The following is an 18,438-nucleotide window of genomic DNA, read 5'->3' as shown; positions in this document are numbered from 1 at the left end:
AGTGTCGCATCTATTACTTTAAAAGTGATTGTTTGGAAGCCCAAAACCTGAAAACCAACAAACATGCGATTGAAATTGGAGATAACACAGATAACATCATACGTTTATGTTTTAAACAATAGCGTGCTTTCAACTTTTTGGCTGCCGTTAGTTCCGTTCTGTTTCAGCATGGTGGTGCCAACTGCTCAAAGCCAGCTTCGTAAAGTAGTTGAAGCAGTTTGGTGTTGAGGGACTTTTCTGGCTCGCATTAAACCTGACCTCAACCCCATCCAGTGTCTGCCATCACTAATGCCATATGCAGTAGTTTGACACGTCTTCTCAGCTTACAAGCGCCGGCCGTCCCTCCCATCCTTATCAGCAGCGCTGCACAAGAGAGAAACTTCCTTAATCAGCTCTCACATTTCCCAAACAATAACTCTTTTCTCCCTCTGTGTGACCTCAGTGACGCACTGGAGAAGATGAAGGGTGTGTATGAGCAGAATCCACAGATGGGAGACCCCTCCAGTCTGGAGCCTCAGATCACAGAAACTGCCCAGACCATCGGCCGTCTGAAGGGGGAGCTCGCCAAATACGAGGTTATCCCGTGTTCATACACATCGGTGCTGATACTCTACAGTGTGGTGGCATTTTTTCACAAGTTTTTATTTTTGCATCTGTTGCTGGTTGATAACAGGCGTGGCTGTCAGAAGCAGTGGGAGGAGAGGAATCTTCCAACACCGTCAACAATAACGCTCAGCATAGGTAAGGCCACGATTTAAAGGAGTAGGTCAACATTTTGAAAAAAATACCCGAGGAGACTCTGTACCACTTTCACTTCTGTATGGTGAATATGAAGCTAAGTTAGCTTAGCTTAGCACAAAGAGGGGAGGCTGTTAATGGGAGTATGGCTTTAATCATTTTAGTTTTCATTTTTATTGTCATGATGGAAATATTTCAGTTGTTTGTTTTTTTGCTTCTGTAGATCACTAAAGTCCCATTTGTTCCTCTCCAGTCATTGATTAAACCCCTAAAACCTTATGGTCTTGTATCAAAACTTCACATTGCAATGTTTTCTCCATTATTTTTCCTTCCTGCTTTATAACGACTCAGATGTAACTCTAAACAGCTGCTTCCTCCAAAATATGCAGACCTGTGAAGTCCCCACCTCTTTCCACCGCTGTGACATTATCTGCAGCTCGAGCACACCAGCTCACCTACAACTCTGCTCAAACACTGTAAAACTACTTTACATTACACAAGAGCAAGTTGTATTAGATTAGAGTAACGCAGCCATACAGCTTCTTATCAGAAACAGGTTCTAAAAACCCAGAAGCTTGAATCTTTTTGAGACGTCATTGGTACACTGCAGCTTCAAGAAGGAACGGCTAAATCATCTACTTATTTTTTTACTGATGTGTCTTCTTGCATCTCAAAGGAACCACATGACATGTTATATAGGAAAGAACAACAACTTAATTTTAATGGGAAGGATTTTTACGTCACTTTAAAGCCACTTTGGAACTACCGACCGACTAAGAAAATATAATCAGGTTACATTTGTACACTTAATAAATGATTTATATGACATTATAATGTGGTTGTAAGCAGATTTTAATTATATTTTCCAACAACTACAGCTCTTCCTGTGGGCATAAGTAGAGGCTGGTGGAGAAACAGATAAGGAATGACAAATAAAGAGGGATAGTGGAATAGGACTAAATGTGACTAAATATGAGGCGGCATATAAAAAGCACCATAAGGATGTGTTACCAAGGGGGGAAAAATGGATTCTTACTAGAGGGAGTCTTTAAATCATGTTTAAATGTGTTTTTAAAATATGATTAACTAGGAGTTGTGCTTGTATGATTATTCATAATGAATATAAAGTAATAATAAACTGAGCTCCTGCTGCAAATCAGTTGTTTAGATCCCAATTTGTCAAAACTAGAGAAAACCAACATGGACTCCTGCATTAGGGATAGTTTCGCCTTCATTTGAATGAGCCATGCAGTTTTAAACTAAGCTAACCGGCCGCCTGCTGCATATTTATTAAACACGGGGATCAATCATCGGTAATTCTTTGGAGCACAGCCTGCAGTGCAATCAATCCAAATTAAGTTTGTATGATTAGTGTGCTTTGAAAGTATATATCAATACATGCTTTTCTGTGTAAGTCAACAACAAGTGAGGTTTCGGGAGCAGGACCGAGCTTGTTTTTTGTATCTCGAGGGGCCAGTCAAACACGATTACGAGGGAGATTGTTTATTATTCCAAAATTTCCGTCATGTGTTGAAATGAGCCAGTGAGTGACTTGCATTGCAGCTTGGGAGACTTTAGTGATTACAGGCTGAGGTGAACGAGCACGGCCGTTGTAAGAGGTCATAGATGAGCATCTACCACAGAGTTTGCTGGTGAAGTGAGCGGTAGTGGAGGTTCCTCTGAGGCCTTTTCTCTGTCATAAAGCACCGAAGCAAAAGCACTCATGTTCCCTGTGCTTATTTAATGAGCAAATGTGTAAAAGGAACTATTTGTCCTTTGGCCTCCTTATTCTCTAAACCAGTGCTTCTCAAATTTTTTGAGCCACGACCCCCAAGATAACATAGGTTTGTGTTCGTGTCCAGTTTGAATCTTTAATCTGTCATGAGCAATAATCCTGTTGTTCATGCATGAATGTGTTAAAAATGAATTAGTTAATTCCACAGATTAATCTCTTTACATTAACATGTTAATTTTCTTTTGAATGAAGGAATGAATAGAATTTATTTCAAACAAATGAAAGGGAAAAAAAATATAAAAACAAAAGAAAATAATTTTAAAAAGAGCAGAAAATAATAATAATAATATTGCATAATCAAGTTTGAAAAATGAGTGGAAAGAAGAATACACTTTTAATTTTGACAGCCCTGATACAAATTTATTTGATAAATGTAGGTTTTACTTTTTTATTTTTTTTACAATGATTTGGCGACCCCCTGAAATTATCTTTTGGACCCCCATGGGGGTCCCGACCCCCAGTTTGAGAACCACTGCTCTAAACTTCACATCTCCCTCTCTTATACCTACAAGTATTAACTGTTACCCAGTGTTTAAATGTGGATTAATTACACTGTAAGCTGTGGTGTGTGATCTAAATCCCAATTATCTCATTTCAGCAGGAAAATGAATAAATAAATAAATGAATGACTACATCTCTTATCCAAAATTTCAATCAGTTTCTATAAATGTGAAGGTGAATAAACTGAGGACATAACGTGTATTTATTCTTTTTGCATGTGTCCAGTGTCTCCAGCGCTGTAACAGCTGACCCGTCTCAGAACATCTACACAGAGTTTGATTATGAATTTGACGACGTAGAAAGTCCCATTGGCCAGTGCACGGCTCTGTACACCTTCGAAGGTACATTTTATGATTCACGCGCCATTTGTTCGTAAATAGATCTCATTTTAGCTTCTTTTTTTTTCACATCTCGTTCTTGGGTGTGTTTGTGTGCAGGCAACAGCGAGGGCACCATTTCCATTACAGAGGGAGAGCTGTTGAGTGTAATGGAGGAGGATAAAGGCGATGGATGGATGAGAGTCCTTAGAGGCAATGGAGAGGAGGGCTATATACCTTCATCCTATGTCAAACTCACACCTTAACTCCCATCAAAGGGCTCCTGATGGAAGTTAAGAGCCAAAGGTGAATGCAAAGTCATCCAAGATAATTGGAGCTGTTTTCTACATGTTTTTATCTCAGCCGGTGACGTGTGTGTGCAGTGAGATGAAAGTGAGTGATTATAAAGCTTGTTATCGAGGCTGATTGCAGTATCATACACTCCCTGTCTCTGCTCGCTGTGGCAGGAGACGCAGCCTCTAAATGCAGACTGTCAGTCCTGTCTGATCTTTTTAGATTACAGCTTTTTTCGAACTAAAAAAAAAAAAGAAGGAAAAAAAAACAAACTACTTTTGAATGTATACCCGAACTTTTTGTCACCGTGTTAAGTGACGACTCCTATTCAGCATCGTAGTAGCCTCACGCTACACTTGTTTATGGCAATACTTATATCCGCCCACTTGACTTTCCCACTGCCAGTTTTAGTAACCTGCTGATCTTTTTTCTTTTTGTAACACCAACTCTCTACAAAACCCCTTGTCTGACAGGATAATGTGAGTTTTTTTGTTTTTTTTTACCATGGTGATGTGATGTTTTATAGCTTTTAACTGGATGAAAACCACTACAGGGAGAGTACAAAATATATCTTTCAATGGACCAAGACGTTAAAGGACAGGCTCTCGTTTTCTTTTTATATTTGTCCTGAAACAGTTGTCAGGTGTCCATATGAAAAGTGAAACAGGTTTTCTTGCTATTTTCCTGTTTATATTAACCATTAAAGGATCTCTTCCTAATGCACTTTCACTGGTGAAGGGGAAGAAATCCACAGGTCTGGAGTTGAACTGATCAAGTGGGCATCTTTCAGTGTTTTATTAAATAAAAATCATTCTTTGTGTTACCATCGCTGTAGCAGAAATCACAAAGAGGAATTTCATTTTGAAAATGCTGTAAATTTGGAAGGCATCCACTTGATTTGATCAGTCGAACTGCTAAACCTTTTTAAAGAGGTTGTGGGCTGTGTTTTGCTTGTCATCTCTAGTCTGGCTCCCCGGATGTAGACTGGAGGTATAACCCTGCCAAACTTTTAGGTAGCAGCCTACATGAAAACTTTATATTTAGCTGAAGGTTTGGATTGTGCAACAAAAGCAGCCCTGCTCGTTTATTTTTCTGTAAATTAGACATTTAAATGACGGCGCTCACCTCTCTGTGTGTAAATGTTCCACCAAAACAAGTCTCTGTTTTCAGTGAACACCATCACTGTATCCTGTTTTTAGCCCTGCCTCAGATTACTGTGATTGTGTTAAAGAAATACAAACATCCCAAAGTGTTTTTTTTCCCCTGTAACAGAATGATAATGAAGGCCAGTAGACCATCCTATACAGCGCCACATTAGTGCTAGAAAATGGTCTGGTGTGTGACACTGATCATCATTTACATTGGAAGTGATCTGAAAAGGGAAATCCTGGCTGTAAAGACAAACAAAAAAAGAAAACTGTGTGCAAAACCTGTTTCAATGTTCACATGGTCACGTGAGCACTGTTAGGACAGAAAGAGGGGGAAACGTGAACCTGTCTCTTAACTCCATGTGATGTATTTTCAGTTCTCTACCACAGAAAGGGTTTTAATGGAAGCTTGCTTTGCAACGTTTTTTGTGAATTTTAGGCATGATGTGTAAAAAAAAAAATCCAAAGGAAAAGCACAATAGCAGTGATGACCAAAGTTCAATGCAAAGTAAAAATATAGAGTTTATTATTTTAGAACTCCTGTGAATGGCCTGTGTCAGAGGGAGCAGCCTTTGTGCAGGTCTCTTCTTCATGTTTAATTTCGAACTTTGCACAGAAGTGGCTGGACTCGGTGTTGGAGCGGTTTCAGGTCTGACGGTCAGCTGGTTCCTCTTTATGTTTGTCATAGTCTGGTTTCACATGGTTTAACTGCCTGTTTTCACTTTTTGAGCCTCTGGACATCTGAATCTCACTCTTATTGTCTCGCCGAAATCCTCTGAAACAACGGCCATTTCAAAAAAAAAAAAAAAAAAAGAAAAGAAAAAGACAAAACTTTGTCATTATTCTTACTTGAAATCCAGATGGCCTGTTCAACCAAATTTCCAAAAAATCAATATGGCACTAGGCTATATTTCAAAGGGAGGAAATGAGAGTTTTGAGATTCATCTCCTCACTGGATCACTGCCAAGAGTGAACAAGCACTTTTAAAATCTGAATCTGAAATGCTTAAAGCTCTCTTTCTCTCTCACTGAGCCACATGAGGTTTATTCATCTCTGTCTCTGCCACTCTGTCCTGCACAATGTTTTCTCAACATTTAAGGGGTATTATTGTATGATCCATTTTTGAACGAGAATGTCTGTATTTACATGTATCATAAAGTGAAAACAAAAAACCCATTTGTCTTCTTGTTTCTTTACGGTGTCGTTTATGAGAAACAATACATGCAAAAACTAACAACAAAAAACTGAACATGATTTATTGCATCAGAAACACTCCAATGAAACGGTTTCCAGAACACAGTTTCCAGTGTGGTTCACTACAACAGCAGTTCAAGGATGAAGAGCCTTGGGCTAAGAGTGCAGTTTGACTAATGTTTAATAATGCTGGAGTCTCAAGTATCAGACAAGTGGTTTGGATTGATAAAACGCTGCATGAGAATCAGAAATGTACATGTTGTGAAGCAAACGGATGCTAGTTTTTGTTTTTTTTGGTAAACAATTTCAATCTTCCTAAAAAAGGAAAGTGAATCCGAAGCAGCCCTTTTCACAGTGAAGGTCTGCCCACACATTCCATTTAGAATTCATTTCTTTACAAGTTACGTCAAGTTGTCGCTTGTCAAGCTCGACATACAGTCACTGTGTGTGTGTGTGATCTCACGGCTGAGATCTCCTCCTTTACCACAACACACCGAAGCTTGTACAAAAACATCATCCTGTCATCTTTGCTCTATATTCTCCTCTCATGAAGAAAGTGCTGACTTCACCTTCCACTTAGTGAAACAGGCCCCGAGGCTCAGCTCAGAGCGTCGGGCTGCTGTGGGGTGAGCTCCACTGGTTCCAGTTTATCTGAGAGGACGCAAAGAATCTTGTCAAACTTCTCATATCGCTCCTGTTTCTCCGCCGCTGCCCCCAGCTGACCCCAGAACAGCCGCAGGGCAAACTCTGTCCGGAAGGCCTCCAGCAGCTCGGGGACGGGCTCCCAGCCTCCTGCACGAAAAAAACAGTGTGTCGGACGTTTCATCAGATACTACACATGATGTCACTTCACATCACTTTCACAATGTGCACTGTTTTCAGTATAATACTTTATACTTCTGTACTTCCTGCAGCAGCCTGTGTTTGCTCTGCCTCACAATGGGCCCCGGGCAAAAACTACTCACATGAGCACATTCATTCAGAGCTTTTGGGAGCAAGCTGCTGTATTTATCGGTTTTCTCGTACTTCAGAAAACACTTGTTTTGCTTACTTAGAAATTACTGTTTGATGTCTTAATCTGAATGATTCATAAAGTAGAATTCTTAAATGCTTTGTGGTTGCACGCCTCTGCAAACCACTCAAGCTGCAGTTACCATCCGTGTCTGTCCAGACTTGTATATTATACGTAGTAAAGACTTGGAAGGAGTTTCGTAGATGGTTCACCCAAGGTTATAGAGCCAACTCAGTATTCATCCAGATTTCACTGAACTATGGACACAATCTTAGGACATTAAATAATGGCCAGGAAGGTGTTGTGGCTGAACATCATGATGCCACAGTGACCTTTGACCATTTGGATGTAAAAATGCCATCACTTTGTCGTTTTATCCTCGTACATATTTGTGTAAGATGCAGTCATAATTACTGTGTGAATTCCTGGGTTATGACCAAAAAGTCTTTTGCAAAGTCACAGCAACTTTTGACCACCAAAGTCTAATCAGTTAATCTTTAAATCCACTGTATGAACATTTGTGGTACCAGAGTTGAAGAAATTCCCTCAACGTGTTTAACAGAGGGCTGCAAGATGGAGCGGTGGTTAGCACCGTTGCTAAGGACACCCGGGATCTTTCTGCGTGGAGTTTGCATGTTCCCCCCCGTGCAGCGTGGGTTCTCTCCGGGTTCTCCGGCTTCCTCCCACAGTCCAAAAACATGTTGAGGTTAATTGGTGATTCTAAATTGTCCGTAGGTGTGAATGTGAGTGTGCTTGGTTGTCTGTCTCTAAGTGTAGCCCTGTGACAGACTGGTGACCTGTCCAGGGTGTCCCCTGCCTTCACCCTGAGTCAGCTGGGATAGACTCCAGCCCTAGTGAGGATTAAGCAGTTGTATAGATAATGGATGTTTAACAGATACTGTGTTTATGAGGATGGGATGAATGAACAGACAATTTAAAAACACAATACCTTCGACTTCCGCTGTAAGAACTTTAACAAACTTATGTGGAGTCAGTATTTTGTTATGATACCGCGTCAGTGTCAACAGCTGGCCAATTTAAGTTCATTTATTATGACACAAACTTGAAGGTCTTTGTGTAAGTGTCTGTCCAGGAAAAATATTCACTGTGGAATTGACTTTGGATCACCTACTTTAGCCACAATAACATGGTTTGAGGTACGTGTCAAAGTCACACAAAACAACATCCCAGAAAATTGCATTATTAAAAGATGATCAGTGTTTTTCGCTTCACCTGCTGATCGATGTGTATTTTCTCGTACTCCTCCCTGACTATCCCATCTTAACTCCCTCCATGTATCTACAGGAGGTCATGGCCCGCTTTGCTTAGAAAAACATTTTATGGCACAAATAACGCTTCATGTCAAGCACTCCGTCTTTGTTTCCATCTCGGTGCAGCACTGCTCTGATGGCACTGCCAGCAGGAACTATTCGTTGCAGTTCTTTTAACACGATTACTGACGTTTTGAAAATGTGTGTACCTGTAAGTAGCGAGCGTGCGTGCTGCTGGTAATCTTTGGCGTGCAACGCAGTGCTGCGAGCTGATTGGAGGACGTCATAGAGGAGCTGACAGCCTCGCTCGCTGTTCTCCACTGGGTCTTCACCCTCCATCAGCATCAGCAGAGGAACCAGGTGCGGCATGGCTATGGGACCCTGGACTACAGAATCTACAAACATGAACACACGGCACCCATCAGACGGCAATACATTCACTCCTTAAGAAATGGGTCACAGTGCTATTTATAAAGCTCTTGTTGTAGCCAGTTTGCAGTAACAGGTGTTTTTATGCATCACTGCGTGTTTATGGATGATGTGGAGTATGACTGCACATATAAAAAAGGTGTGTGAAGCTCCACAGGGAGCAGCGCAAAGTTTGATAAATTGCCTCAAGTACATCACTAATTATACGAAACGGCGGAGCCTAATGAGCTCTTAAACTTAAATGATCTTGAAGTGTCCTGGTAGGCACAGAGACTGAGACTGTTAGCCAGTTCATCAAGTCAAGACGTTTAGGTAGCAATTAATTAGTTCAACACTGTGTAAGTTATTCTACTGGGTTTTGCAGCCTGTACTAAATGATAATGATATTACAGGCACGTTTACGCTAAATGGATGTATTATTAATTCCACTGGTGATAACGGTGTAGTTTTAGAAAAATATACTTTAATTCATCCATGTCGATTGAAAATTATATACGGATTTTTATCTTCCCAGTTTTTTCATTTGTAAGATGAATATCGGTGTTATTATATTTGTATCAGCCACAACAAACAGATATTTATCAATTACATTATACAAGAGAAGACAGTAATCCCCTGTACGATATCATTTGTATGTCAAATGATTAACAACTGCATCACCTCTCAATGATGCATTATTTCTAAGCTGAACAGTCTATAAGTCTGGGGAGTCTTGGTGAAGAAGAAGAGGAATATTCCAGCAGGATAATGATCCAAAACACTCTGCCAAAGTCACACAAGAGTTTCTAAAGAAGGAAGAGTGGAAAGTACGATGTGACCAGGCATGTTGCCTAAATCCAATCAAACATTTTTGTGGTATTTAATTTGATTTATTTTTTTAAGCAGAGCAACACAAATCCTCTGGCAAAGAGCAAATGAAAAAATTTGAAGAATCACATCTCCACCGCAGTTTGGTGTCGTCCTTGCTGAAGAGGACTGAGTCAGGCATCCAAAATAAAAGGTAAATGTATGAAGTAATAAAAAATAAGAAAGATTTGAATCTTGGTAATTAAAGATGTTCTGACTCTTGTGGCACTGAGCTTGGGCCTGTATTATGAATATATATCATCTGTGGTGTTAGTTTTTAATTTCATACAAAAGCAAATACTCTACTGTCCAATTCAGAAGTAACACAATTACTGTGAGGTTACACTATTTTGTATCATTTGACATTTACGTGGGATTGTTCAGGGATCTATGCACTTCTGCTGTAATTTGTATCCTTCTTGGCCCTGACATTTTATGTCGACATGTCTCCAATCTCTGAGGACAAAAGCAGCTGCCAGATGAATGTGATGCGTGTCTCTCTTTAACACCACCACTTACCATCTCCTTCGTTCAGCGAGTTCATGAAGGGTTTGAGTTTCTTCTCAAACAACACCGCACTTTCTGTGTGGTTCCTCCTCAGCGCTCGCCACGTCATCTCCAGTCGCACAATCTGCAAGTGCACGCACAAGTATTCAGCATATGTGAATAAACGGAAACCGGTCTTCACTTTGCATAATTTGGGCAAGTGTATCTTTATCATAAGTGCACCACCTGAGGCATCTCCAGAGCCTTCATCACGGCTGAGAAGGAGTAGAGGTTGTGGGCGTGTTCTTTCAGGGCCTGAGCCAATAAGATTATTTTGTGTAAAACTGTTGCTCTCTGGCTCACAGTCCCTGTGCAGCCCAGAATGTCTACTGCGACTCCCAGTGCTATTAGATGATGCCTAAAAAAAATGATTAAAGATTAATGGATTAGAGGATGTGTGAGTGGACAGAAGATTAAATAAGGTCATTACTGAGGGACATTTTATTACTTCCTTCTAGTGGTATCTAGCCACCCAGAAAGTGTCCACCCCAATAAATAAAGGTGAGCATTTCTATCTACAGTATCCCACTGGGTAATCCACAGGAATACTGTGTGCCAGAGAAATAGTCCAGCACTTTCTGTCTTTTATCCGCGAGTTAAACCGAGGACACTGTGTCTGCATCGCTAGATATCACAAGGGATAATTGAAAAAGTAGGTTTCTTTGTTAGTAGTTTTTTTGTAATATGAGTGAAACCATCTATGTATTCATAGATCTGTTTTTAAGTACAAAGAGTGTCCGCTGTATGCACCTCTCTAACAAATCCTCTCGTAATTGGTGTCCATGTGGCAGAGTGACAAGCTCCAGCCCTGAGCCAACTCCCATGAGCCTCTTCTGCTCATCAGTCACCCCGACGATGCGCGCTACCTGCAGGACCACAGCAATGATAAATCAGTGGCCAGTCAGATGTTACATCCAGTTCATTGAAGCTACTTCATTCAAACTACTGAGTTTACTGAAAACACCTGACTGCAAATCAAAGCTCATGTTTATCAAAATACTGAAGTTGAAATTTGGGAATTATGTGAAGGCTGAAAGCAAAATTTCCTCATTTTATCCTGCAAATGTAAACACACAAGCTGTTTATTATATGTCTTGAGATTAAAAAATACTCCTACAGGGAGATATGAGAAAGAAAGAGTAGTTTTTGGCTATTGTTTGAATTTGAGTTTGACATTTGGATGTTGCACAAAGCCGTTTTGCAGTTATCAGGTATATGCACAAACCAAAATATGAATGATTTGAGGAGCTGCTGAGTTAAGTTAGGTCGTTGTGGGCTACCTGGCAGTCAACACTGAGCATGTGCAGAGCGGTGGTGTTGGGGTCTGAGCGGTTGAAGAGTTCTTTGAGTGAAAGCAGGATGCTGGGCTCCAGAGGTCGGTTGTTCTCGGGCAAGAGCAGTGACTCAAACTGATCCAGCTGGAAACATGACTCGGACTCCATCTGTGATAGAGGGAGAGGACGCATGTCAGTACACATTATTGAGAACTTACTTTGTAAAGTTGTTAATCACTGAGGCCACGACCCACGACTTTAGAAACATGTAAAGTCTGTTATGCTGCAAAGGTTGCTGATCACAAAAGTTTTACACCTTTAAAAAGACTAAACATTTTAAGATAATAACTACATTCTGGTAAATCATTACTGTTTCACACAGGTAGTAGTTATGAGTTGTGCAGTCAAAGTAAACTTCATCTCTACAATGCTACTTTGCTGTTGCATGTTAATACAGCTGCAGCTTGGGCATACTTTCAGTGTTGAATGTAACCTTACAATGATTTTCTTGATTAAATGGCTATGAACTTGACCAACAGTCCAAAACCGCAAAGTATTCATTTTTATCATCATTGAAGACAATCTAAAAAATGATCATACTTCAGAAGGTGTGACCACTGAAATGGGATGGTTGTGGTTAAACTATCTCCTAATTATCAAGATTAATTTCGCAATATGCTACTTTGGCCAATCGATTGCAGATTTAATAGAGCTGCGAATGATTATACACCAACCATTTATAGCGTATGCTTTTAATACATCAGAAGAAAATTTTCAGAAACTAACTGCTGCCAAGTAAGCATTTGAAAATGGATTTGAACCGTAAAAATGCAGCACGTACACATGGCTTGTAGTTAAAAAGACAACATATTGTCACAGAAGCTGGTCTGGCCCTTGACCTCCACATTTACTCAGAACAGAAGTACATGTGAAAACTACAAACTGCAAAGCAAATATTACGAATACAAACATGTGGCCGTTCAAAATGCCAGTCCTCCACTTCCTCTGCTGCCCTCCTCTGAAGCTCTTTGTCAAACGGCAGCTGTGATGATGCGTCGCTCTTCTGAGCCTCCAAAAATCCAAAGGAAGTCTCTGTGAGGCGGGCACGGCTCTGCCACTTCTCCTCCGCACGCAGCCGGTCCACATGACCCTTCCGCCGGGACTGTGGCAGCTGAACACAAAGAGTGGACATGATCGCTCCATGGAGGATTTACTGTGACCTAGTAAGGCCTGCCTCGTTTCCCCAAAGAGAAAGAGTGGTGACAGTGAGATGGGCAGTTTATTCTTTTACCTGGATGACCAGCTCATCGTAGAAAGACGAGGGGTCTTCGTACGAGTCTGTGGGTGGGGGAGGCGTAGCGTTGGGGAAAACAGCGGAGACCCTGAGAGGTTTAGGAGGAGCTCTGGAGTGCAGCTGTCCATCTGAACCTCGCAAAGTCACACCACCACCTGCAGGTGCAGAGAGTGGAGTTCAGAGTTGTGTACCCGAGGTAAAAAAGAAGCTGCGTTCATGTTTGCATGTTACCAGGATGGGGGGGACGCGTGTGTCGTGGTCGTGGGCTCAGCAGGGGTTCGCTGCCTGTGCGAAACACCGGGGAGATGGGGGCGGGGCCAGTGTCCTCGGACTGAGGGTTCTGTGGAACACCTGGATGAAGAACAGCAGCAGTGGAAAGAGAGAAAGTTCATATCACTGACGATCAACATTAAGCAGGAGGTTTTTACAGTGTCACTCTCTTATATGTAACAATGACACCGTCTCTAATTGAAGTTACATCCAGTCTGGCAGCTCTGTGCAGAAACTTCTTGCTGCTTATCGGCCAACACACATACACTGATGTAACAAACTATAATCCCATCTGATGTAGCAATCTGACTACAGCAAAGCTCCTTCCAAATTTAAGCCCTTCACTCAGATAAGTTACCTAACTCAGTCAACAGAATCCCTTTGTCTTCAAAAACTGCCTGACCTATATCCTGTGAGTAAGTACCCCTCTGAGAGCACTTACTCACCAAACATGTTCTCTCCCCCACTGACTCTCGCTCAAAAAAAAAAAAACACATCCCTCTGTCAGGTCTCTGTTGAGGCTTGAATGTCCACTGCAAGGATTTTAAACGCAGAGCATCCTAAAGCAGCCGCATTTCAATTTTTAATGAGAATTGTGTCACCAGTACATCTGTATTTTTGACAGTTAACACTGCATTTCTATCAAATGGTCAGATTCATGACGGACAGTTTTCAAAAGTGTCATAATCAATGCAGCAAAACACAACTCATTGTCTTCTCTTTTCCATGCATTCTTCTTTCGTGTCAAAACCTGCCCCAGAACTTTTCTGCTGTGTACAGCTAGTAGTGGGTAATGTTGCTGTGAACCTGTAGCTTCAAGCATTAAGGCAAAATGGGAAACAGAAGGCTGGAAAACTCAGTTCTGTCTAACTTCATACCCCTCACTTTTCTTTTTTCCCCCATTTTTAAACATGTAGTCTTCAATCAAAACTGTCATTTAGCCAAGTTTGTGCAGCTCTCTCTGGAGCTACAAAAGGTTTTACACAACTTTTTTCACATACGCAGTTTTAGTCAAAGACCCGCAAACATACTTTGATATGGATGTCTTATAATTAAAAACAAATTAAGAGCTCATTCATAATCAGAGTGGCAAAAAATAATCCTCTGCGGCTGTGTTGTCTGTTAGTTTTGTATGTTTGTAGCAGAAGAAAAACTACTCCTCCACCTGCTTTCCTTCACCACTACTGTTTGGTGTTCTGCACCCACATATAGATAAATTAAATATTAAAACCGTGCCTATTTTGTCTGCAGTGTTTGCATTTACATATATTCCAATGTGAATTCCAGACTTCAGACAAGTGAGCTGCTACAACACGAGTAGACCTGGCGAGTTAAAGATAGCAACTAGAATTACTGCCTCGCAGTTGTACTCAGACTCTCAAGTTGCAGTTTACATCCATGACTGCTCAAACTTGACATTTGTGGATCTAAATTGTCAACACTTCAACATTCTATCCTTGTGTCATATTTGAAGAAATTGTCAAAACATGTTCCTGAGATACTGTGTATGATATACAGTATGCATGTGAGCCGTTCTGTTTACACGACTAGTAGACACTGGCACTGTGTCCAGAGCTGGAATACAACACTGCTGCATCCAGTGGACAACAGAGCTTAATGGTGACAGACACCAGCATATGTAGGTTACATCCTTATAATAATGTACCGGTTCGTAGGTTGCTGTCAGACTGTGCAGACTGAAGTGAAGGCCTCCGTCCCACATTTTCCAAGTTAGCAGGCTGACTTCCACTCCTGCCAAACAAAAAACAACATTCAGTAGCATGTTTATTTTTATACTATATGCATAATGTTTCAGCACCACACTCATACGTGCACCAACCTACACCTGCTCCCACCTTAGCAGTGGATTGATGACCTGCAGCGTGTCAGTGTGGTTGGAGCTGAAGCTGCGTCTCTTGTTGTGTCCGGTTTGTTTTAGTCCCTCTGCACCTCTACAGCTGCTGCTGTTGGGCTCCGCATTTCGCTCACTGATGACACGCAGAGGAATGGTCCGCGTGATTGGGTGAAAGATCACAGCACCTGAAGCCTGAGAGATGGGTCGACGCCCACCCACATAGAATCGGATCAGAGCGGGAACATTGTCAAAGCGATCCTCCTCAAACTGGAACAGCTCCCGAGAGTAGCCCTGTCGCACAGATGGAGGCACACACATAATGTATCAAGCAGAGGCTTTAAAGGACTAGTCCGACAAAAAAAATAATACCCCAAGGAGGCCAGAGAGGTGGCTGCTGTAGCTGGCAGCTAAGCAGAGGTCAGTTTGGAAACAAAGTTGTTACAAGAGTGAGCCAGAGCCACAGGAAAAATATCAAAAAATAAATCAAAAAATGAAATATTTTCAAACCACTTTGGAAGCATAACCCACTTCTGCTATTAATCTGTATCCTCAGTATATCCCACACAACCATCAGTTTGTCAAATAATCACTAAATACTTTCTTGGAGAGCTGTGAGGGGACAATGGTGGAACATGCTGTTCATATAATGTTTGGAACATTAACGACAGAGAGGTGGATTAGACTCTGGGTGTGATATGTGTTTCAATAGATGTTTTGATAGATTTTTTTTTTTGTACTGTATTCTCATTGGAATTAATTATTGCAACAGCAGTGAAGCAGACTACAGTTGCCAAACAATAGAGCAACCTCCAGTAGTTGACTGATTGATCAACAAATGCTTGATTGTTGGTTTAACGACAGATCAAGGAAAAACCTGGATTATGGTAGTTTATCTGTGATGACTAGCATAAGTACCACTGACCAATAAAAGATGTGATTCTGATTCTGTTATCCAGCTCTAGTATGGTCACCCTTACAGTCTGATAATATCAAACATAAGGACAAGGAATCTCAGGCCAGAATCCAGAGAGCTATGAATTTAGTCGATGGTTCTGTTAGACTGGACATCTTTGTTTTGAAAAATATTTTGAATGTCTGACACCATTTACACAAATGAGGTAGACAGCACTGAAAATCCCTCACAAAATAAAGCATTTGTTGAATAAAAATCAATAACACCAAGCCTAAAAAAACCCCACAGACATTCAGTTAACAATGAAATGAACCTGAGAACTTATTTTGACAATTAATAATGAATCAAACCCACCACCTGCTGCACATTTACACATATAACGAAGCCTCACCTTTTTGGGACGAAGGACCACTCGTATGATCTTAAAGTGCAGCGGGCCGTCCTTCCAAAAGCAGCTCAAAACATAGTCACCGGGGGAAGAACTGGAGTCTCGGACCAGGAAGTCTCCGTCCCTCTCAAACAGAGTCTCTGCAGCCTGGGGACAAGACAGCAGGTTGACTGGGTCAGCTGGACAAAGAGGTTCACATTTGTGTTGACCCTGTGCTGCATAAAACTTTGTCTCAGTCTACGTTGTCCAAGAGGTTAAAGCAATAGCTTAACATTTTGAGAATTAACACTTACTTGGCTTCTTGTTGACAGATGAGACTTATACCACTCTCATATCTCTCTATTAACTAAAGCTAGTGCAGTACTAAACATAAAATGCAATAAATCCTCTCCCATAAAGTTCAGTTTTGGAAAACGTTTTAAAGAGGTGTGAGCAAACTGTATCACCACTGTGTAGGATGCAGCTTGAACTGTATTTCACTTTACAGAGAGATGTTTCTGTTATGTAGCCAACATTCTTTGACATAAATGGGGTGGATTAAATAACCAAAACTCCTCTTAGTATGACACAATACTGCACCACAAATTCGCAGCCTGCAGAATGATCAGAACACAGAATCAACATCTCTCTGCTGAATTAAACTGCATTACTTTAAGCTAGGTGTACCAATCACTGCATTGCATTACATGCTGTGTGTTTGTTACAGCCGTCCGAGGGTAAGAACAACAAAATGACAGAGGGTTATGTGCCAGACTATTTCTAGGTCAGGAGGGGTGACTACCTTGAGTCTTTCCTGGTTGCCTGGCAACTTCAAGGTGAATATGAGACTCCATCAAGTTGTGTTTTGTGATCTTTCTCTTTGAACAGAGCCAGACTACGTGTACCCCTCTACTCAGTGTTTATGCTAAGCTAAGCAAACCAGCTGTTGACTGTAATTACATCATATTTACATGAGTTGTATTTTATAGATATTCTAACTACAACACAGCGAAAAAGCATTTTTTTCTAAATAACAGTTATTCTATACATGCATCTATACATTTTATACTATGCATGCACCTTCAAGACCTTAAAGGTGTATGCATAACAAATATTTCATTAGGTTTAAATACAACACAGTGTGAAAAGTGTGGCTTCACGTTCACCTCTCGGCTCAGCGGTCCGTGGTACCACGCGTGGCTCCTCGGGTCATCTGTGCTGAGCTTCAGCTCCTCTTCCAGCTCCTTCTTCAGTGAATCCATCTCTCTCCGACCACCAAACACCTACAACACAAACAGCAGCAGCCCAGGAGAGACCCTCGTTACACTGCTTGCTTTCTGTGCTCAGATATTGTACGAGCAAGGCTCTGAAGGACAACATGAAGAAAAACAAGGCCGCGAAAGAAAACAAGTGGGAGACACAGAGGACGTTTGCTTAACCTCTTACCTTCAGCTGGCTGAGGTATGCGCTGATGCTCCTCCTCTTGCTGAAAAACAAGAGTGAAGAGGTGATTTGGGGCCACGATACAAAACCCCAGAGAACATCAGATGATGTTGGCATGTTTTTGTTCTGAACACAAACAGTAGAAGGATGGAAGGCCAAGGTCTGGGTCTGTCATTAACACCAGAAAAACTGACAGACTTTTAATAGCCTGCCTCATTTCTTCCTTCCTTCCTCCCAAAGCGAGCACCTTCCTGCCTCCGTAAACACAAGGCTCACAGATGAAGAGCTCAGAGAATTTACAGCAGCAGAATTAAATAACTCCCAGCGATCACATGAACTGCTGCCAATTGTAGAAGCTCTACATCTGTGTCTGCCAGTCTGTGCAAATACAAGTAAATAACATTGAACAAGTCATGTGTTCAGAGACTGCTGGAGGGATGTGCTCAGTGATGTGAGGGCTCCTTGTTTAACCTGCTTTGACCCCGACATCTCTAATAATATCCACACAAACTAGACAAATATTCATGTTTTAGTACTTCTATTCACACCAGTTAAGTACATGTAGCCTGAAGCTAATTCATGAGTCTTGCAACAAATCCTGTAAGCATAAAAGTTATGATCAGTGTGTTTTATAGTTTTTAGAGGCACTGATTCACCTCAAAGGTCCTCGTGTAGGATGTAGTAGTTTCAAACTTAAATAAACTAAATACATTTGCTCTCTTAAGTTATAAATTCATCCATAATTGAGTCCCTTGTTATCACAAAAACAGTTTTTTTTAGAAATACTGAGGTCATGATTCTAATTCCCTCCCCTCAAAATCCTAAAGACACAAAAAAAACACTTGTTAAAATATTTTTTCATGTTTCTGTCTTATTGATTTCATTGTTCAGTATTATTTCACAACATTTGGAGCCATTATGTTGAGAACCT

General features: G+C 41.1%; 2 protein-coding genes across 2 annotated transcripts in view; one reads left to right on the top strand and one right to left on the bottom strand.

The window, feature by feature from the left end:
• Positions 1–5,965, top strand: part of trip10b (thyroid hormone receptor interactor 10b) — a 35,476-nt gene extending 29,511 nt beyond the window's left edge. The window contains exons 10-13 of the mRNA XM_008292457.1: positions 443–575; positions 674–741; positions 3,260–3,375; positions 3,472–5,965. Of these exons, the coding sequence (XP_008290679.1) occupies positions 443–575; positions 674–741; positions 3,260–3,375; positions 3,472–3,617 (463 nt within the window). The 3' untranslated portion in view covers positions 3,618–5,965. The remainder of the gene's footprint in view (positions 1–442; positions 576–673; positions 742–3,259; positions 3,376–3,471) is intronic.
• Positions 5,509–18,438, bottom strand: part of sh2d3a (SH2 domain containing 3A) — a 19,477-nt gene continuing 6,547 nt past the window's right edge. The window contains exons 7-20 of the mRNA XM_008292452.1: positions 17,511–17,550; positions 17,231–17,347; positions 16,089–16,232; positions 14,786–15,075; positions 14,596–14,681; positions 12,891–13,010; positions 12,657–12,814; positions 12,336–12,536; positions 11,372–11,533; positions 10,842–10,957; positions 10,278–10,449; positions 10,065–10,176; positions 8,480–8,665; positions 5,509–6,779 (exon numbers count right to left, since the gene is read on the bottom strand). Of these exons, the coding sequence (XP_008290674.1) occupies positions 6,586–6,779; positions 8,480–8,665; positions 10,065–10,176; positions 10,278–10,449; positions 10,842–10,957; positions 11,372–11,533; positions 12,336–12,536; positions 12,657–12,814; positions 12,891–13,010; positions 14,596–14,681; positions 14,786–15,075; positions 16,089–16,232; positions 17,231–17,347; positions 17,511–17,550 (2,098 nt within the window). The 3' untranslated portion in view covers positions 5,509–6,585. The remainder of the gene's footprint in view (positions 6,780–8,479; positions 8,666–10,064; positions 10,177–10,277; positions 10,450–10,841; positions 10,958–11,371; positions 11,534–12,335; positions 12,537–12,656; positions 12,815–12,890; positions 13,011–14,595; positions 14,682–14,785; positions 15,076–16,088; positions 16,233–17,230; positions 17,348–17,510; positions 17,551–18,438) is intronic.

The sequence above is a fragment of the Stegastes partitus genome, unplaced genomic scaffold, assembly GCF_000690725.1.
Source record: "Stegastes partitus isolate 25-593 unplaced genomic scaffold, Stegastes_partitus-1.0.2 Scaffold811, whole genome shotgun sequence".
Taxonomy (NCBI): Eukaryota; Metazoa; Chordata; class Actinopteri; family Pomacentridae; genus Stegastes; species Stegastes partitus.
The sequence above is the reverse complement of the archived record's forward strand: the minus strand, read 5'-3'. Positions and strand labels throughout refer to the sequence as shown.